This window comes from Berghia stephanieae, chromosome 8, assembly GCF_034508935.2.
Source record: "Berghia stephanieae isolate SIO BIC M18660-M18661 chromosome 8, UCSD_Bste_1.3, whole genome shotgun sequence".
NCBI lineage: Eukaryota > Metazoa > Mollusca > Gastropoda > Nudibranchia > Aeolidiidae > Berghia > Berghia stephanieae.
Genome location: NC_088367.1, coordinates 13933457 through 13950205, shown reverse-complemented (window position 1 = coordinate 13950205; position 16749 = coordinate 13933457). Strand labels below are relative to the sequence as shown.

General features: G+C 34.1%; 1 protein-coding gene across 17 annotated transcripts in view; it reads left to right on the top strand.

Annotated features, from left to right (window-relative positions):
• LOC144978200 (uncharacterized) overlaps positions 1–13786 on the top strand; it is a 31538-nt gene extending 17752 nt beyond the window's left edge. For 2 of the 17 annotated variants that reach the window (XM_078923954.1, XM_078923955.1), the window contains exons 9-20: positions 307–478; positions 1662–1869; positions 2558–2646; positions 2982–3044; positions 5950–6135; positions 6696–6799; positions 7118–7720; positions 8847–8914; positions 9578–9975; positions 10407–11008; positions 12570–12689; positions 13126–13786. In XM_078923954.1, coding sequence (XP_078780080.1) covers positions 307–478; positions 1662–1869; positions 2558–2646; positions 2982–3044; positions 5950–6135; positions 6696–6799; positions 7118–7720; positions 8847–8914; positions 9578–9975; positions 10407–11008; positions 12570–12689; positions 13126–13429 — 2917 coding nt within the window. In that variant the 3' untranslated portion in view covers positions 13430–13786. Of the gene's footprint in view, positions 1–306; positions 479–1661; positions 1870–2557; positions 2647–2981; positions 3045–5949; positions 6136–6695; positions 6800–7117; positions 7721–8846; positions 8915–9577; positions 9976–10406; positions 11009–12569; positions 12690–13116 lie in introns of all 17 variants that reach the window. The other 15 variants (XM_078923957.1, XM_078923958.1, XM_078923949.1 and 12 more) reach the window with 12 other exon arrangements.
• Positions 13787–16749: the final 2963 nt, after the last annotated feature.

Below are 16749 nucleotides of genomic sequence, written 5' to 3'. Positions count from 1 at the left end.
CGAGTGACGCTATATGTTAGCTACGTCATTCAAACTTGCTAGGCAAGTACTGGGAACCGGTTGTTATTTCCGGTTGACCCCAATGCGGTAGAAGGGTTAAGACGTTTGGTTCATGGAAAGTGCTCAACAAGTGTCATTTATTATTATTATTATTATTATTATTATTATTATTATTATTATTATTATTATTATTATTATTATTATTATTATTATTATTATTATTATTATTGTTGTTGTTGTTGTTGATTGTAAATGAATTTGTGCACATTGATCATCAACATTATTATACTCTCTTTGTTTTACCAGTTACAAAACAAGTTTGAGTGCTATGGATATTGCATACAAGCGTCCATATCGTCCAATGGATTCCAACTGCAACAGTGTCATGCATAGTGTGATCCCGTCCTCAAGTAGTAACTTCACGCTCACATTCAACAGTAATCAGATAAACAATCAGATTAATGCTCTTCACTCACAGGTAGGAAAAAATTTAGACTTAATTCAGGGGAATCATAAATTATAGTTCATTGTAATTTAAAAAAAATAGAATTAAAATGTTCTGCTGTAATCTATCTAAACCTTAATTGTCTCCCTTCTTTAGTTTAGTTTAAGTACAAGGTCCATGAATATTGCCCAAAGTCCACGATAAGTTAATATCATGTGGTTCATTTTACAAAAAAAAAAAGTGATAATCTTAAGTGACTTAATTCATTTTATGCAAACATGACCTAGCAAAAGAAAAATTGTGGCTAAACTAAAACTCATAAAATGTTTTGAAATACTTTGAATTGCCCAGAGATGACTGGTCACTCAGTGGTTCCCTACCTCTGTAGGGAAAAACATTGGGAAAAAATCCCCGCTATATTTTTAGATTGCATATTTAACAAGAAATTGTCATGTACATAATTTAATATCACGTAAAAGCTAAAGACAGTGGTATTAATATTCATATTATTCTTCACAGAAAAACTTAAATAGAAAGAAGATTGTGAAAACAAGAAACATTATTGTAGTAGTTGTAAAAAATTATACTTTGAATGTTTTATACTATAATTATTTTTTTTAATTTTAATTTTTTAAAGATAAAGAAGGTTCAAATCTTTAGGGTTTATGGTTTTGCAGTTTCAAATTTCCTTTCTATAAGGAAAGAGTTTCTGAAAGACAGCAAATGCACCATGTGCTTGCTCATCTTTTAAAAAAATAATTTTAACAATTTGCTTTTGGCATGTTATTTATATGGCACTGGACTGAAGTATCTGTCTTATCTTTGAGACAGGTCACAAAGAAAAAATTGATCTTGAGAAACTTTCACTTTTATATTATAGAACTTTTTAGTGTCTCTTTGGCAAATTTTTGTTGTTTATCATTACATGCAAAAACAAAATTCTTGCTCTTTTAAGAACTTTCTACACTTGAAGGGAAAGTTAGATGAATTTGATAGGGAAGGCTAGATATATTCAAAAAAGATATAATATATATTAGATCTAGGCTTCAAACTCCCACAATACATGTTACATTCTATAACCCTACTTTTAGCAAGACAAATCTGTTACAAAATCAGAAATGGGAAGATATTATAATCAAAGAGAAATATAAATGAAATGTGTGACCCATTCATTTTTGGCCTTATTATGCAATCCTGGTATCTCTCTTTGTTTTAGATGGCGTCTTCTAACAGCCACAGTCAGAGTGCCTCTGATCTCCAGTACCTTCAGTACTCCCTCCCTTCAGGACCATACCTGTCATACCAAGCCACGCCAGTAGGTCAGCAGCTCAACCAACGGTCATCTGGACAGTTTGCCAGTCGGTCTGATCCTTTCCGCCAATCACTTTGTATGCAGTCTCTGGTTGTTCCTGCTACACTTCCAGGTGAATAGATATTGATTGAATGACATTGAAATTTCTTTTCCATTGTGTAAAGATATCAGGAAAAATAAAGGATTAGTGTTTGCTACTCCCACCCCCATTTCTCCAGAATGACTGATATATCACTAATCAAAAAAAGTGCAATATTCATGATGGTCTTGTCTTTCAATTTCCAAAAATTACCAATTTGTCAAACTTGGAAAATCTGTGCTCAGCCTTGAGATATTTCTATTGAAAGCTACTCAATTTGATTATTAATTTACATTTCACATGGTCAAATAAAACACCATTAGTAATCTGATAATGTTGTGGATGGCTCTAAAGTATGAAAGTTATTTTATTCAGAAATGCATATATGCGAACACAATTGAACTACTTTTTTACATTACTAAAAGCATTTTATAAAGACAATTATTATATAAAAGATGGAAATCGTGCAATCTTGTTTGACACAGATTTTTCTCTTTCGATATTTAATATAAATCACAAAAGACAATCACATTTTTTTTGTATTGTTAATGGTAGTTATTTCATTTGTTTCTAATCTTTAAATTCTTTGGTTTAAAATAGTCATCCTGGTGCTCACCTTACACATTGCTTAACATTTGCTATATTTTTCTCCTTAAGACATTATGGCATCAACCTCTTTATTCATGTTGAAAAATTGATTTAAAATTTTATTTTTCTTAAGCCCTGAACTCCCCAATTCGACCCAGTGCAGTGTCTGTAGTCACCCAGCCTGCTCCTACTCTTCAGATACAGCCTCAGCTAATAAGTCAGGTGAGATAATGTTATTTGATAAATTAATCTTGGTGTTGGTATCGATTATCTATGAAAATTAGTACTTGTTATTCATATAAGCTGAAGATTTTTCATATATCAGTTAGAATTTCATTTCAAAAATAAAAATTACCAACGTTTAGGTTTTCTTTGCTCTGACAAGTTTGAGACATGTTATCCATGCCAAGTAAGAATAATTATGTTTGCGAGTAATTATTATGACTATTAGACTTATGACTGTTGCTGGGAGAGGGATGGTGAGTTGAGAAATGAATTAAAGATTTCTTACTTGTTTAAGAGCCAGTAGTTACATTCACAATTCCCCCAATTTCCAGACTCCCCAATTCACTCCTGTTTCGATGGTGGAATCTGCCCGGCCTGTGATCATGGCAGCGGCTGTATGTAGAGTCATTATTAATTTTAATTGTGTGTAGATAAATTTTAAAGCAGAACTAACAAATCCTGTGGTCGACGTTTGCTCAACAATTTAAAGCTTTTCCCTCCCTCTTTTCTAATATGTGTTAAAGAACTGCATAGTTAACACTTCTTTTGTGAGATTTGAGTGCAATGAAACCTGTGCAGATTTTCAGCTTTTGATCCGTTTTTAATCAAGCATTTACAAATAAGTTTTGATTTTACTGTAACACTATAACCCTTCGTCATTAACTATATGTCATAATAATGCCTTAGTCCCATAGTTGTTACAGCTAGTTATAATAAATAGAAATAGAAATAAGACTTGAGATACAATCTTGCTGGAGAAGGCATAGATAAGCAAACAAAAAACAAAATCAGAAGGCACAAACATTGAGATATAAATATAGATATTTAGATATATTATCAGTTCTTCCAATCATCCTTATTTGTGTGATCTGGCAAACCCTGTCGGATGTCGGAAAATTTTGATTCAATTGTTATTACATTTTCGAATAGAGCAACAATTTCTGGACAAAATGCAGTCTGAATTTTGTAATTATCTTTTTTAGGGCTGAAGTCATTCACATTTGAAGGGAGGGATTCAAAGATTAAAAAAACCCCCCCAGAAAATCGCTTTTTTAAAGACAAGACATGGATATATACTATAAATTGTTTAAAATACGGCTACATTATTATCACACCTTGCACACCTTATTCATGTTAAAAAAGCCTCCTGTAAAACAAACCAAAGATTCTGATTGTTTCCCCATTTTGTTGCCCTTCTTGACTGCGTGATGAGAGAAGGTTCATGTGCTGCTTCATCCTTGTAGGCTGATTGCTCTCTCAATACTCTTGGGTTACTGTGTTCATGGTTTTATATTTGTTTTCAGATATTGATATTGACTTTTAGATATTTGATATTGTAAATTATGGTATAAAATTGAAAGAAAAATGCATTAGTTGCATGATTTTATTGATGTCGCAATATTTCGCCTAGGACAGAAGATGGACTATTGCTTGTCGCGTTACTCATTTTGTTTATACCTATGAGCAGTCGTTATACTGACTCAATGGTAGCCTGTTTTCATGCGCACTGACTTGCATTTCAAAGAGCAACCATTTACAGAAAGAATATGTAATATGTTGGGGTTTGGTAAAAAAAGGTCGGTTCTCAGCGCTGAATTGAAATCCTCTACCTTAGAGGCAGTTATAGGTCAATTTCGAAGATAAATACGTTTCTGTCTCATGGGTCTTAAATGCTTATCATATATGGTCACTTGTGCAAGAGCAAATCTCTCAAAGCCCCAGTTTCATTGGCTTTGCATTGTATATTGCAGTACAATCATATTTGGTTGAATGAGCTTGACATCTTAAGATTTTTAGATGTTAATACTTAAAATGGCGTCTTTGGCTCTTTCACTTCCTAATTGTACACTGCTAAAATTAATGCATTCAATATTTGACGTATTTGCTTAGTTTTGTTATAATTTTGCTACTAAATTATAGCTTTCATTTGAAGGCTTTCCTATATTCAGACTATTATTTTGATATTTTGTCGCTTCCCGGTTCTTCTCGGGAGAATCTGTATTTTCAAATTGTTAGGTTTTTTTTTCTTCATAACCTGTGTTCTTTGTTACTAACCATAACATTTTAAAGATTAGAGTTTCTCGCTTACTGCTGTATTAAAATTACCATTTATTGATTTTTGTTGAACAATAAGAGAAATCTAATATCTCATTAATATTTCATTCATTATTAAATTATTAATTTTGATAACATGTTGATATTGACTGAACATAAACACCACCTCTGTCTGTTCTGTGCAATTTTTCTTTCTCATTTTTCATCTGACTTCTCATGGTGGGCGGAGAGGTCACTTCTGCTGTGTCTTCCATCCCTCTATATCTGTTTTCCCTTTCCCTCTCTGTCTTTGTTATGGAGTGAGATTGCTCTTTTTTTCTTTTCCTCCTGGCCCTTTCATGGGGTCCTTCGCCAAGATTGGGACTCAGTCAAATAGATGAGATTTTTTTGCCTTAGTAAATCTCTCTATTATGTACTATTATAGTTCTCTAGTTTTGAATGTGTTGTACATTGTAAGTATTTTAGAGTATACTTTCATATTGGGATCCTTTGCTTGTGCCTGGATGGGACTTATAGGTAAAATTAATGTCATAATAGGCTTATTGATGCATTGGTTTGTAAAATTCTTTGTTCTCTAATCATCTAGTCCCCTTTGTCTTACCTTTTTTCTGTTGCTTTTAACTGAATTCCCTCTCATCTCCCTTTTTACTGGTGCTGAAATGACCTAAAATTGTCACTATCACGTAAAAACCCTAAACACTAAAAATAAACAATCATACTGAAATGATGATGATAGGATAATAATAGTAATTAGTAATAAAAATGATGATGATGACGATAATGATTAAGACAATAGTAATAATAATAATAATAGTAATGACGACAAAAGTAAATGATGGTGATATTTATAGAGCACTTAAAAAAGAAAAGCCAGCTATTTTTATGACACAAGCCAACAACAAGACTTAACTTACATGGTGAGATTTAACGTTTGAAAGGCACTTACAATTTTTTTGGTCAGAGACAACGCTCTTACTGGCCAGGTACCCAAATCAGTACGAGAGAATGTGAATAAAGGGCCTTTGCCAATGGCATAATTTTTGGCTGCAGATAAGGGGGTCGGAAGCAAGGGCCTTCAGGTTAGAAATTGTTGAGTGCCATAAGACAAGTCTACAAGTTGGCTAAAATCAATTTCAGTGCTAAAGTGCTGTAATTAGAAAACACCCAAAATGATTGAATTGATAAAGTGACATAAAATCTTGATTTTGATTTTTACATTTCATTTTTTTAAAAATGTGTCACCAGAATTCTCACAGCAGCTGGACTAGTGGTCGCCCAGTGGTAATGGGACCTTGGCCTTCCCTTGGACCAACCGGCCCTCAGCGTATGGCAGCTCACCTTCAGGAAGGTCTCCCACCAGAAGCTTGGAGACAGCCCATTATGGTTGGCACTGATCCTTTCCATTCATCAAATACCAGTCTCATGCCATTGGTAAGATCTGAAAGTTTTTTTCTCACCCCCTCAAAGCATGTCTGGGCTATTTATAGGATTCTACAATGTAAAGTCAAACTCACAAACAATAAATGGAACTGTTGTTGTATGAAGTGAAAGTCACTGAAAAGAGGCTTTTGTTTACATTTTTTTGTGGTTGAAATTAAGTTATGATTCTCAAATCTAGTCTGTCTCAATTTCAAAATGTGAGATTTTGTCGATTGTTCTGCTGACCTTAAAGCTATTGAGAATGGTGTCAAAAAAACCCAAAAAACAAAAAAAAAATTTGAATGGTATTGAATTGGTTTGAGGACAAGGATGACAATGTGGCTTCTCTCTGATTATGTACGGAAACTTTCAGACCCATGCATCTGCTTTTGCATCATATGTATCAGCTGTTGGCTTATGGTAACGTTAAAGGATGTTTTTTTTTTTTACAGAACTATCTGAGACTTCTCTGTTTCCAGTATTTACGGGACTGATAATTATTCTTTACTATGTTGACATGTTTCCATGAATAAATAAAGTTTTCGTAAGTCTCTTCCTTCTTACCTCAATAGAGTGCCTCATCCCAGCAATGGAACATTGGCATGGTACCCACCTCCTACTCTCTGAGTGCTAGACATTCATCATCCCAGAGCAGTAAAAGACCCACACGGCAAAGGTATGCTTTTGAAAAACATTGAAGTTATTAAATATTAAACTCAGGGTTCACAACCCTCTTTTTAAGTACCCAAGTTGTAATATGATATTGGAGAGTTATAGTAAGTCTAATGTTATAAAGTTAAAGCAGAGTATTTGCTCTTTAATTCCCAATGTTTGGCAAATTTAATTCCCTATTTGCTTTCCGATTGATTTGTGGTCATAAATGGAAATCAAATTATTCGATTATACGAACCTCAAGACAGTTATTGATATACTTTAAAAGGTGATTGTTTCATCAATACAGTTTCAATAGTAATTTGGTTTTATCTTCCTCCAGACAACCTAAGGAGGTTCCTTCAACACAACTTTCGCCAGTGAAGAAACGTGTCAAAGAAAGCACACCTCCGCCCCCAACTCGAAGGGACCCACTACCATCCTATTACCCAAACTCTGCTGCAGCCCTGGCTGCTGCAGTAACAGAAGATCCTCCACCATTGTTGCATATTGCTGACTGGCCCCCTGCGCCTTCCTCTACTTCTTCTCAAATCCGTCAGCCCCTCTCGTCTCATTCATCGGCCACCAATTTGTTCCCAATGGTTGCCACCTCTTCCTCTACCGCGGCGACACTAGACCCAGCCCAACCCAGACACCATCCATTCATTGTGATCCGTGACACGCCAAGTCCTGCTCGTAGTGTCATAACAATTAGCTCAGAGAGCGATGATGATGAGGCTGGAGTAGGAGGAGGACGGGTTCCACGAAGCAGCCGCTCTGAACGCCATAGTCATCATCACCGTCAGAATAGGTATTTTCAGCTTCAACAGGTCGCAGCAGCATCCCAGCAGCCCCATGGTCTGTCAGACACTTCAGCACATTTGGTGGAAGTGAAAAATTTGGCAGCCATTGATGAGAGTCAATCTTTGTTACGCGGAGTAAAAAGGTAATAGTCTTATCCTTTGATAATTATGTAAAAAGTAAGGTTGGTAGGGTACAAAATAGAAGAAAAAAATTCAACCAAAATTTTGTTATTGCTAATTTTTGGGTTGTGTGTCTATTTATATATATAAAATTTTTTTTTTTTTCTTGGTCAATTCTTCTTCTTCACTTTTGTTAGATGGGAAGTCTACTCTCCACCAGATATGCTGCTGTCCTCTGGACACCCTCTAGGCTCCCATGGAGCTTATTCCTCAGGCTGGTTGGGGGAGTCAGTAGCCTGTATTTTCTCCTAAGAGCAGAGAGAGTTGGATGCGTTCACCTCTGTTCCACAGGGGCACTGATGTGATTGTCGCCCGTCATGTTTTGTAGGAATGAACTCCGAAGTCTAACTTTACTTTTTTGGTGTTTCCAACCTTTTAAAAAAAAAATTGTTTAAATGACCTAAAAGTGTATCAAGGGCCTAATCTAAATTCTTAAAAGATGGTGAAATGTTTAGCACACTCCCCTGAAAAAAGGATATTAAAATTGACATAAAAATATGATTGACAATTAATGTCCGATTTATACTTGCTCAATTTTGATTTGACATCGTACTCATTTTTTTCTTCAAGAACATTTAATTGGGGTCTTCCAGGATTATAATTAAATTATCATTGAAATGAATTCTAATCTCTCCGTAACATTGCACTGCAGCAAGTACCAAAATTAATTTTTTAAAATATATTTCTTTCCTGTTGTCAGCAATCTCAGCCATACTTTAACTCTGCTTACTGACTGTAAGCGTTATTGTGTGTTTGGGAGTGGGTAATATTACACCGTCATAATTTGATTCAACTATCAATATTAATAATATTTTGTATTTAAAGTTGAATTTGATAAATGTCATTTTGTTGTATTTCTCAAATTTGGAGTAGTTATTATGAAATTGAGGTTTTTTAATATCTTTATTTTTCAGATGATATAAATTGAAAACAGAGCCATCATTATGTTCCATATGCCAATTTTAAATCCTTCTTTAAAAAAAAAAAGGAAAGTATACAGTTTGTTATGCCTTTTAATTAATTTCACTATATATATTCGTAAGATGATTAAACTGTAACAATCTTAAAATGATCTCCTACATATTTCAGCAGTAGTAAACGTGATGATATGGCAAGGTACCTACCAACCAGTTTATCAGACTCTTCCCTTGCTTTTGGTAAGTATCTCATAATATGCATTTCTTTTATTTATTAAGAAAAAAGAAAAAAAAAAACACCAAAAGAGCTTTAAACATGTTGCGTCTGGAGGATCATTGTACACACGTTTCACTACTTGTGTAGTGAAATAATAGATTTTGTTTAGATTTATATGGTCACAATGTTTTTTTAAAAAAAAAAAAAGTCTAATTGCATAGCATAAATAAAATATGTTCTTGTCAGGCATGTAAAAAAGCAAAAGATTATTTTTTATTTTTTGAGGGGATTGTATTAATTGAATGCTTCCAATAATGATAAGTAAATAATAAACATAGATCAACTGGTTTGATACATTTATCCGTTGAATGAGCGTTAAGATATGTTTGACTCCAGAAAATATTTGATCAAGGAAGAATACCTTTTTTCCCACCCCTCCTTTATAATTTTGGCCTCTACAGTTGTCTTTTATTTATTTATTTTTTTTAATGTTTTTATTTTGTCTTTCTTTCCATCTTTTTCTTCTATCTTTATTTCCTCCCTTACCTTTCACTGATCCATAAAACCCATTTATGTCACTTTTTAATCCTGATTTAATCTCAATTTAATTACATTTTTTATGGCAAATATATATAAATAGGCTATATATTTATTTATTATTTTATTTTTTTGTTGATTTTTTTCAGTAGCTGGAGATGGTCTTGAGCTGGGAAGTTTAGATGACCCAGGAAGGCAGTTTAAGCGAAACAGCCTTACAGCAGCAGGCAGTGGAGGTGCTAACTTGGTAGTAAGTGTTGCTGCTGCAGCAGCTATGCCATGCCTTCCCATCAGTCCAAGCAGTATTGGGGGTACAAGTGCTGCCCATCACCAATCCCAGCAGATGCATCAGCAGCACCATCCCCACCATCACAGCAATGGAAGCAGCAGCAGTAGTGGTAGCCACCACCAACACCACCATAACCACCAGCATCATGCCAGCAGCAGTCATTCTCAGTCACAACAGGTGTTTAGTACCAGTAACATCAAACATGAGTTAGTTGACAGACTGCCAGCATCACATGCACATAGCATATTCGCTTCACAGGTAAGGAATAGTTTTCAAGAAATTTAGATATATAATTACTTACATTTTTTTTCCCTTCATGATTTAGTAATGTTTACTCAAGTAATATGAATAATCTGAAAGGTTTTTAATGTTTATGGGTGTTTTCTATTTAATTTCGTTCTGAAAACTATCAATTTCCGGCTAATCTTCCAAAATCTTTAAACCATTCACTCGCTTTTCACTCTGTGATTTTACATTCAACCTTGTGACTCATAAATTTATGCCATCCTAAACATCCACTTAATGCTTTCCGAATAGCTCATTAGAAGTCTTATTTTGAACAATAAACAGTTTTAAGTCTTTTTCTATTAAGTAGGTACCTTTGTCATATATGATGGAACCTATTCAAGTATGGAATCTATTCATTTGCAAGTGTTTATATATATCTTATACCAAATTATTTATTTCAGGTCTATGAAGGCACAAATAGTGGTGCACAAGGGATCTCTCGCCTTGCGGATACATCATCCACAAGCGGCTCCCACCATTATCACATTCTCCACCACTCGAGGAGTAATCAGTCAGTCACTGCTGCAACAACCACCACCACTGCTAGTAGCAGCAGCCACAGAAGCAAGCAACATGCCAAAGTCAGCCCCTATGTCCCTAAGCAAGAAGTGCTCCTATCGGCTGCTCACCAATCTTCTCTTCCTCACCTTTCTGCTGCAGAGCGTAGTATTGAACGTTTGAGAGCCAGGTCTCCTAAGATGGAGAAACTGACCCCGTCGTTTGACATGCAACTTGAGCTGAGTTCAGCAGCTGCCCAAGGAAAGTTGGCATATGTTTCTCCAACAGTCCGGTCCATTCCCCAATCTTCTAAAGTCACTGTCAATGTCAGTATGGGAAGCATCAGTACAGGAGTCCCCCATGGTTGTAGTGGTATAAGCTCTCGTGGAGGAAACATGCATTTGTGTGTCCAACCAAACTCTGGAACTTCCATGAGTCAGCTATCACCCGTTGCAATTAGTCAGCCAGTTCTGCTAAATACTGCTTCTCAAGTGGATGTTAGCGGGTAAGTAAAGCATCACTGGTTTCCAATGGAATCAACTTGTAGTGTAGAGAACGCAACCATTGCCCCTTGTCCTATAACCCCAATGAGTTGGATTGTCTGAACAGTCATTATTCACTATACAGTGGCAGTAATCTCACTAAATGAAGCAAACTACACAGGTATTACACATTGCTATGCATGTAAGTAAAATACCACCAGTTCTACCTGCCATGTAACACAACTCTATATGTAACCTTAAACAGTTAAGTCAATTGAGAAAATCTATTAATGTCTAATCACTGAATAACAAATAGTAATGTCACGTCAACTTCTTTCATTCTATTGGGAATAAACAAACCAGCTATGTTTGTCAGAGTGGGTTTGAGGTTGTATCATATATTCTGTGTTTTGATTGGTCAAAAATCTACTGGTTTATTGAAAAAGTTAAATCATGAATATCATGCATGTCTTATTGTCTGTGTCCGTACTTTAAGAATCTACTCTTGATTCTTTTTGTGCCAGTCTTTTTGGATTATTTGTCAATTCTAAATTCAAGAAAATGAATTAAGACAAATTGTTTCCGTATTAAGATAACTTTTGTCTTTTTGTTTGTAATGTTACAAAATGACTTCAGATATGTAACAGTGAAAACTGATATTTTATTACCGATAGCCATTGGATTTTAATGTATTACTTCTTACTACAGTTACTATATGATAAGAGCTAGTTCTGATCATTTTCCATCACAATTGGGGGAAAAAATGTTTTTAAAGGCAATATTGAGGACATGCACATTTGTGAGATTGTCTTGAAAAGGTAATAATAAAGACAAAGGCTTCAAAACAGGTGGTCAAGGGCATGTTAACACTATATCTATTTCTTTTTTCTTTCAAAAAATAAAATAAAATACAAGATCTGTCTCTCTGATGTTTCCTTGGACCTTCTGTCATTATCCTGGAATGAGTAATGAAAGTTGTGGTTTTAGTATTACCTGTGCCTTTATTTGATATAGAAGAGGTTTTGTCAAAAATGGGGATAAGTAAGTTATTGCCCTGCACAATTAAAAATAGCCTATTGGAATCAAAGAAATTTCCATAACATGACAGGTTTATGCATGATTTGTTTTGATTGACAAAAAGACAAGCATTAAGTAGCATTCAGAAGAGTACGAAAAGGGCTCAATTTTGGAATTAGTATTAGCCCAACATTACATTTTTATTACTTTTGCCTTTCTTTGAGAAACTAAGCACCAAGTACTTATTAAAAATATAATTTTTCACTAAGATCTATTCTAATTCTTAGAATCTGATGACATGAAAAAATTGAGATGTCACAAACATTACCATATAAAAGGTTTGTTAATATATTTCAGTTGTCATTTATCTCAAGAAATCGGAATGACATCTCTATTAATTTGATATATTTTCTCTTAACACAAAGCATTGAAATATATTGATTACCTATCTCACATCACCATCCTGTTATTAAGATTTCTTTGATTTTTCATCTCATTGTTGCCTTAAAAGATAATGCATTTATTTTTCGTGTATTTTTTTTCTTTCTTTTTTTTTTTAAATGAAAGGGATTACAGACGACTGGGTGCAGCTGCTCTCCATGGATCTCCCCTCCACCAATACCTGTTACCAGCCCACCAACATCAACAGATGGCTCTGCCTGCATCAGCTTCCATTACCCAATTTGGGTACGTTTTCTTGTATATATTTTTTCTTAATATTACACTTATTATTTTAAAAGTTTAGACACCCCCCCCCCCCCCCCCCATTTTTATTTATTTTTTCTTCTCCTCCCTCCTCTCCCAAACACAAATCAAGTAATTTATTTTAAAGACAAAGGTATTAAAAAGTGGGCTCCTATAACTATGAAGTAAACTTTTTCATATTAGTTATTAAGTCTTTGTTATATAAAAAATAATTGTCAGCTGATACCAAAATAGTTTATTATATAAACTTGGGAGATTCATAATTATGTTGCTGATAAGTTGGATTTCCCTGATGGTCTCTTTTTTCACTAACTTGCTTAAAGACCCTAACATAGTTTTACAGTTGACTTGAAAATTCAATCTTTCATGTTTTAATGCCTTCTCTCTGTTCATCCTCTCCTCCCCCTAGGGCCTTCAGTCCAACAGTGGCCCCTCCTCCTGCTCACCAATCTCCCCGACAACTTCAGTACTCATCACATCCACTCCCTGCCCACATGCACCCAGTACCAACGGTTCTACATGCCTCGGGTCTGACTCCCACATACCCAGCTGCTGCACAGATTCATCCTCACTACGCAGCTGCTGCCGCTGCTGCTGCCGCCGCTGCAGCAGCTCCAAGCTACTTAGCACCAACAGCTCAACCACCAGCAGCCCCACCTGGTGTATACGCCACTTACCAGATCAGCCCAGTCAAACACAGGCAGTTGCAGTATTTTGCTTAGGTTGCTGGCAGACTGCACTGGTCAAGTAAAGTAACAATAGCAAGATTTGAAATTGAGTTTGATGACGTTGTTGATAGTGTTAGTGTTGTTATGCTGTGGTTACTCTGCCAGATTGTTCTTTCTTGAAATAGTATGCTATGTCACAGTTACTTTTGAATTCAATGTCATTTTCTGAAAAGAAAAATTGCTCAGATTTTCAACTGTATCTTAAGAGAAAGTATATAGATATGGAATAATGTCAAATTTATATTATCAAAAATAAATTAAGATTTAGATCCTTTTATTGATTTAAAAAAATATATTATTTTATCTTATTTATTTATTACTCTATTTATCCTGGTTTTATAACTAAAGAAATGTAAAGATGCAAGCAGGAATGAACTAAATATCCATCTATTTCATAATTAAAAATTGCTCACATTGCAGTATTACTGAGGCAAGATAACATAGATTTATATCCACATTCAACTGTTTTTTCCTTTAAAAAAAAAAAAATTTGGTGTTTCTTATGGGGTGATTTTCTATTCTTTTTTATTTTGTTTGGTTTTGTTTCTAATGTGGGATAACAGCTTTTTGGGGAATTAGTTCCTATAATGCAGTTTCGTCATTAGACAAATCTCAATCTCACGAGTTGACAAGGGATATGCATATTCAAAAATCAAATGGTTAGAAATCAAACAATAAAACCAAGTTTTATCCCCTTGTTCACAATTTTGTTTAAGGTAACAAAAGACTTGATGTGGTTGACAAACTTATATTCATCTTAATGAATAACTTATCGAGCTGTTCTCTGGGAGAGAGAGTTTTGATTTATCTTGGGAGTGGCATTGATAATAAAGTAATTTAGATTGAACCATACAACTGTAACTGCTTCGTTGGCAGCTTCATCCTTTCTTATGGTTTGGCTGATTGGCTCTATCATGGTTCTTGGCTTTTGCTGTTGTATTTTCATTGATATTATATATTATTTAATGATAATCCGTTCATATGTTATTTCATGTTCAATTGGATATGTTTCATTTAAAAAAACCCATATTCCTCTAGTTTAGCCAGTATGTAGTAGACAATTTTAGAACATTTTTCTGTTATCACATTCACTAGACTTTTTAAAAACATTGTGTTTCAAAAGACAATAAAATTGTAAATACTGATATTTTTTCTCCCCTTTCACTTATCTTTTCCTTTATCAAATTTGAACACACTCCCCCCCCCCCCCCCCCCTTTTTTTTTTTTTTTTTTTCCTTCTATGATATATAGAATATATCATGAAATTTTGCAATGATTATCTCTCCCTGCTGAAATTGTCAATGGCAATCTTTCATGTAATTTATTTTCCTTTTACTCATTTTATTTTACTTTGATTGAATGAGAAATTGGAGAATTATTGCAGCCTCTTCAGACCATGTTTCATTCTGATCTTGAAAGGTGTGGAGATATTGGAATCGCTACAAGAATGAAGTGTTAATGTTATATAGTTGGTTAGAATATGAGTTATGATAATCAGAATACAGAAGACTCATTTATTGGGGAAAAAAACAAAACAATGTTTAATCATTTTATTTTATTTATCCATTTTTTTTAAATTTAGTTTTTGATGGACTAAAACAGATTTTCACAATAATGACAAGCCTCAATTTGTAGATTTACTATGTATTTTGTTACACTTATTCACTTTGGTATAAACCAATTATATACTCTCCCATATGCTTTATATAATATGTAGAGTCACACAGAGTTTCACAAAATTTATATCATAATGAGTATAACCAGAAAAAGTTTTAATGTCACAGTCTTTCCAAAATCAAGCTTCAGCTCTATATTGTTATATCCAGATCTGTAAATAGTAGTAAAGATTTCATTTCAAAATGAAATTGAACAGGCGTTAAGAAATATATTACTTTATGAGAGGGAGAGAGAGAGAGATAAAGCGAATGATTTGACAACAATGTCCCATATTATTATTATCCTCCTCAATGTATTTCTCTTGTGTTTTATTAGTTAACCAAGGTTAATTGTTAATCATCACCTTGAGACAAATCACCAGAGTTTGATATTTTATCATTCTTCACCGAGTATGCATGCTTGGGTGTCTAATTTGTGAAGCCAAGCTTTTTATATATTTATTCATTATTCTTTACCCAGGACACCCCTTTCCCTCAAATCCTTTCACAGGTGTGTGGAGCAGATAAGTTGTCTGCCTTCTCCTCAGTTTTTTAATGTTGTTGTATCAATATGACACATAATGCATATTGTTAAATGTTTAAATAAATATCTATTTCTTAAAATGATGTTATATATAGTAATTGTGCCTTTTCTTCCCTGAGCGGAGGCTTGTATTTATCATTCAAATTGTTATAAATTTGATCAATTGTTCTAAAAAGAAAAAAAAAACAACTTATCTTTTTTATACCTAGATATCGTGTGTGTTTATGTATATATATATTTGTATAAAGCTAATTAATAATATTCCCCATCTGTTGTCAACAAAAATCATCTTTATGATTATCATCTTTATCATCCTCATCACCAAAATCATTACAGTCGTCATCATCAATGGGTTTAGACGGTCACTTGCTTTTGTTACTTATGTATTATTTTGCCCTTGTTTTGCTGGGTACCAGTCTAGGTACTTTTACTGTGCGAGGACAAGAGACAATTGGATACATTTTCTGTGGGGTGTTATGTGACACAAGAAAACGGACATTGGAAGTGGTTAAATAACTTTTGCAGTTTTGAAATCCCTTTTGTCAAAATTCACCACATCATTTGACATTGATATGCAAAGCATTCGCCAAATCCCACAGGGGTATTTTTATCACACACTATACAGTGTGCAATTACAAGCACATACTGACTTTTTGTTTTCATGAATTAAAAAAAATTTTTTTTTAAATTTATATTAATTTTCAGGTACATATTAGTATTTTTACAAATGTGTGGCACGATCTTATTTCTACAACTGATTTTTCACTGTAATGCATTGGAAATTTGGTTTGCTGAATTTTCTCAAACTGCAGTTTATTATCTTAAACCGTTATCTTAAACTTATATGTTCTAATTTCAAATCTTTGAGTACAAACCTTTTGGCTGGGATCCTCTGCTTTTGTCTGGTTGGGATCTTTCAGATTTTCACAAACAAGAAGCATGAGTGAATTTCCTTTGACCACTCCATCATCTTCCTTCTTATACTGGGGTTGACAGAAATGATGTTAGAATATTGCAAGTACGTGTAAACCCATAGAACCTAAATCATCAATCCATCATTATCATCAACCTAGTTGCCAGTCAAAATTCCTGTCATGCATTTATATTGTATTATG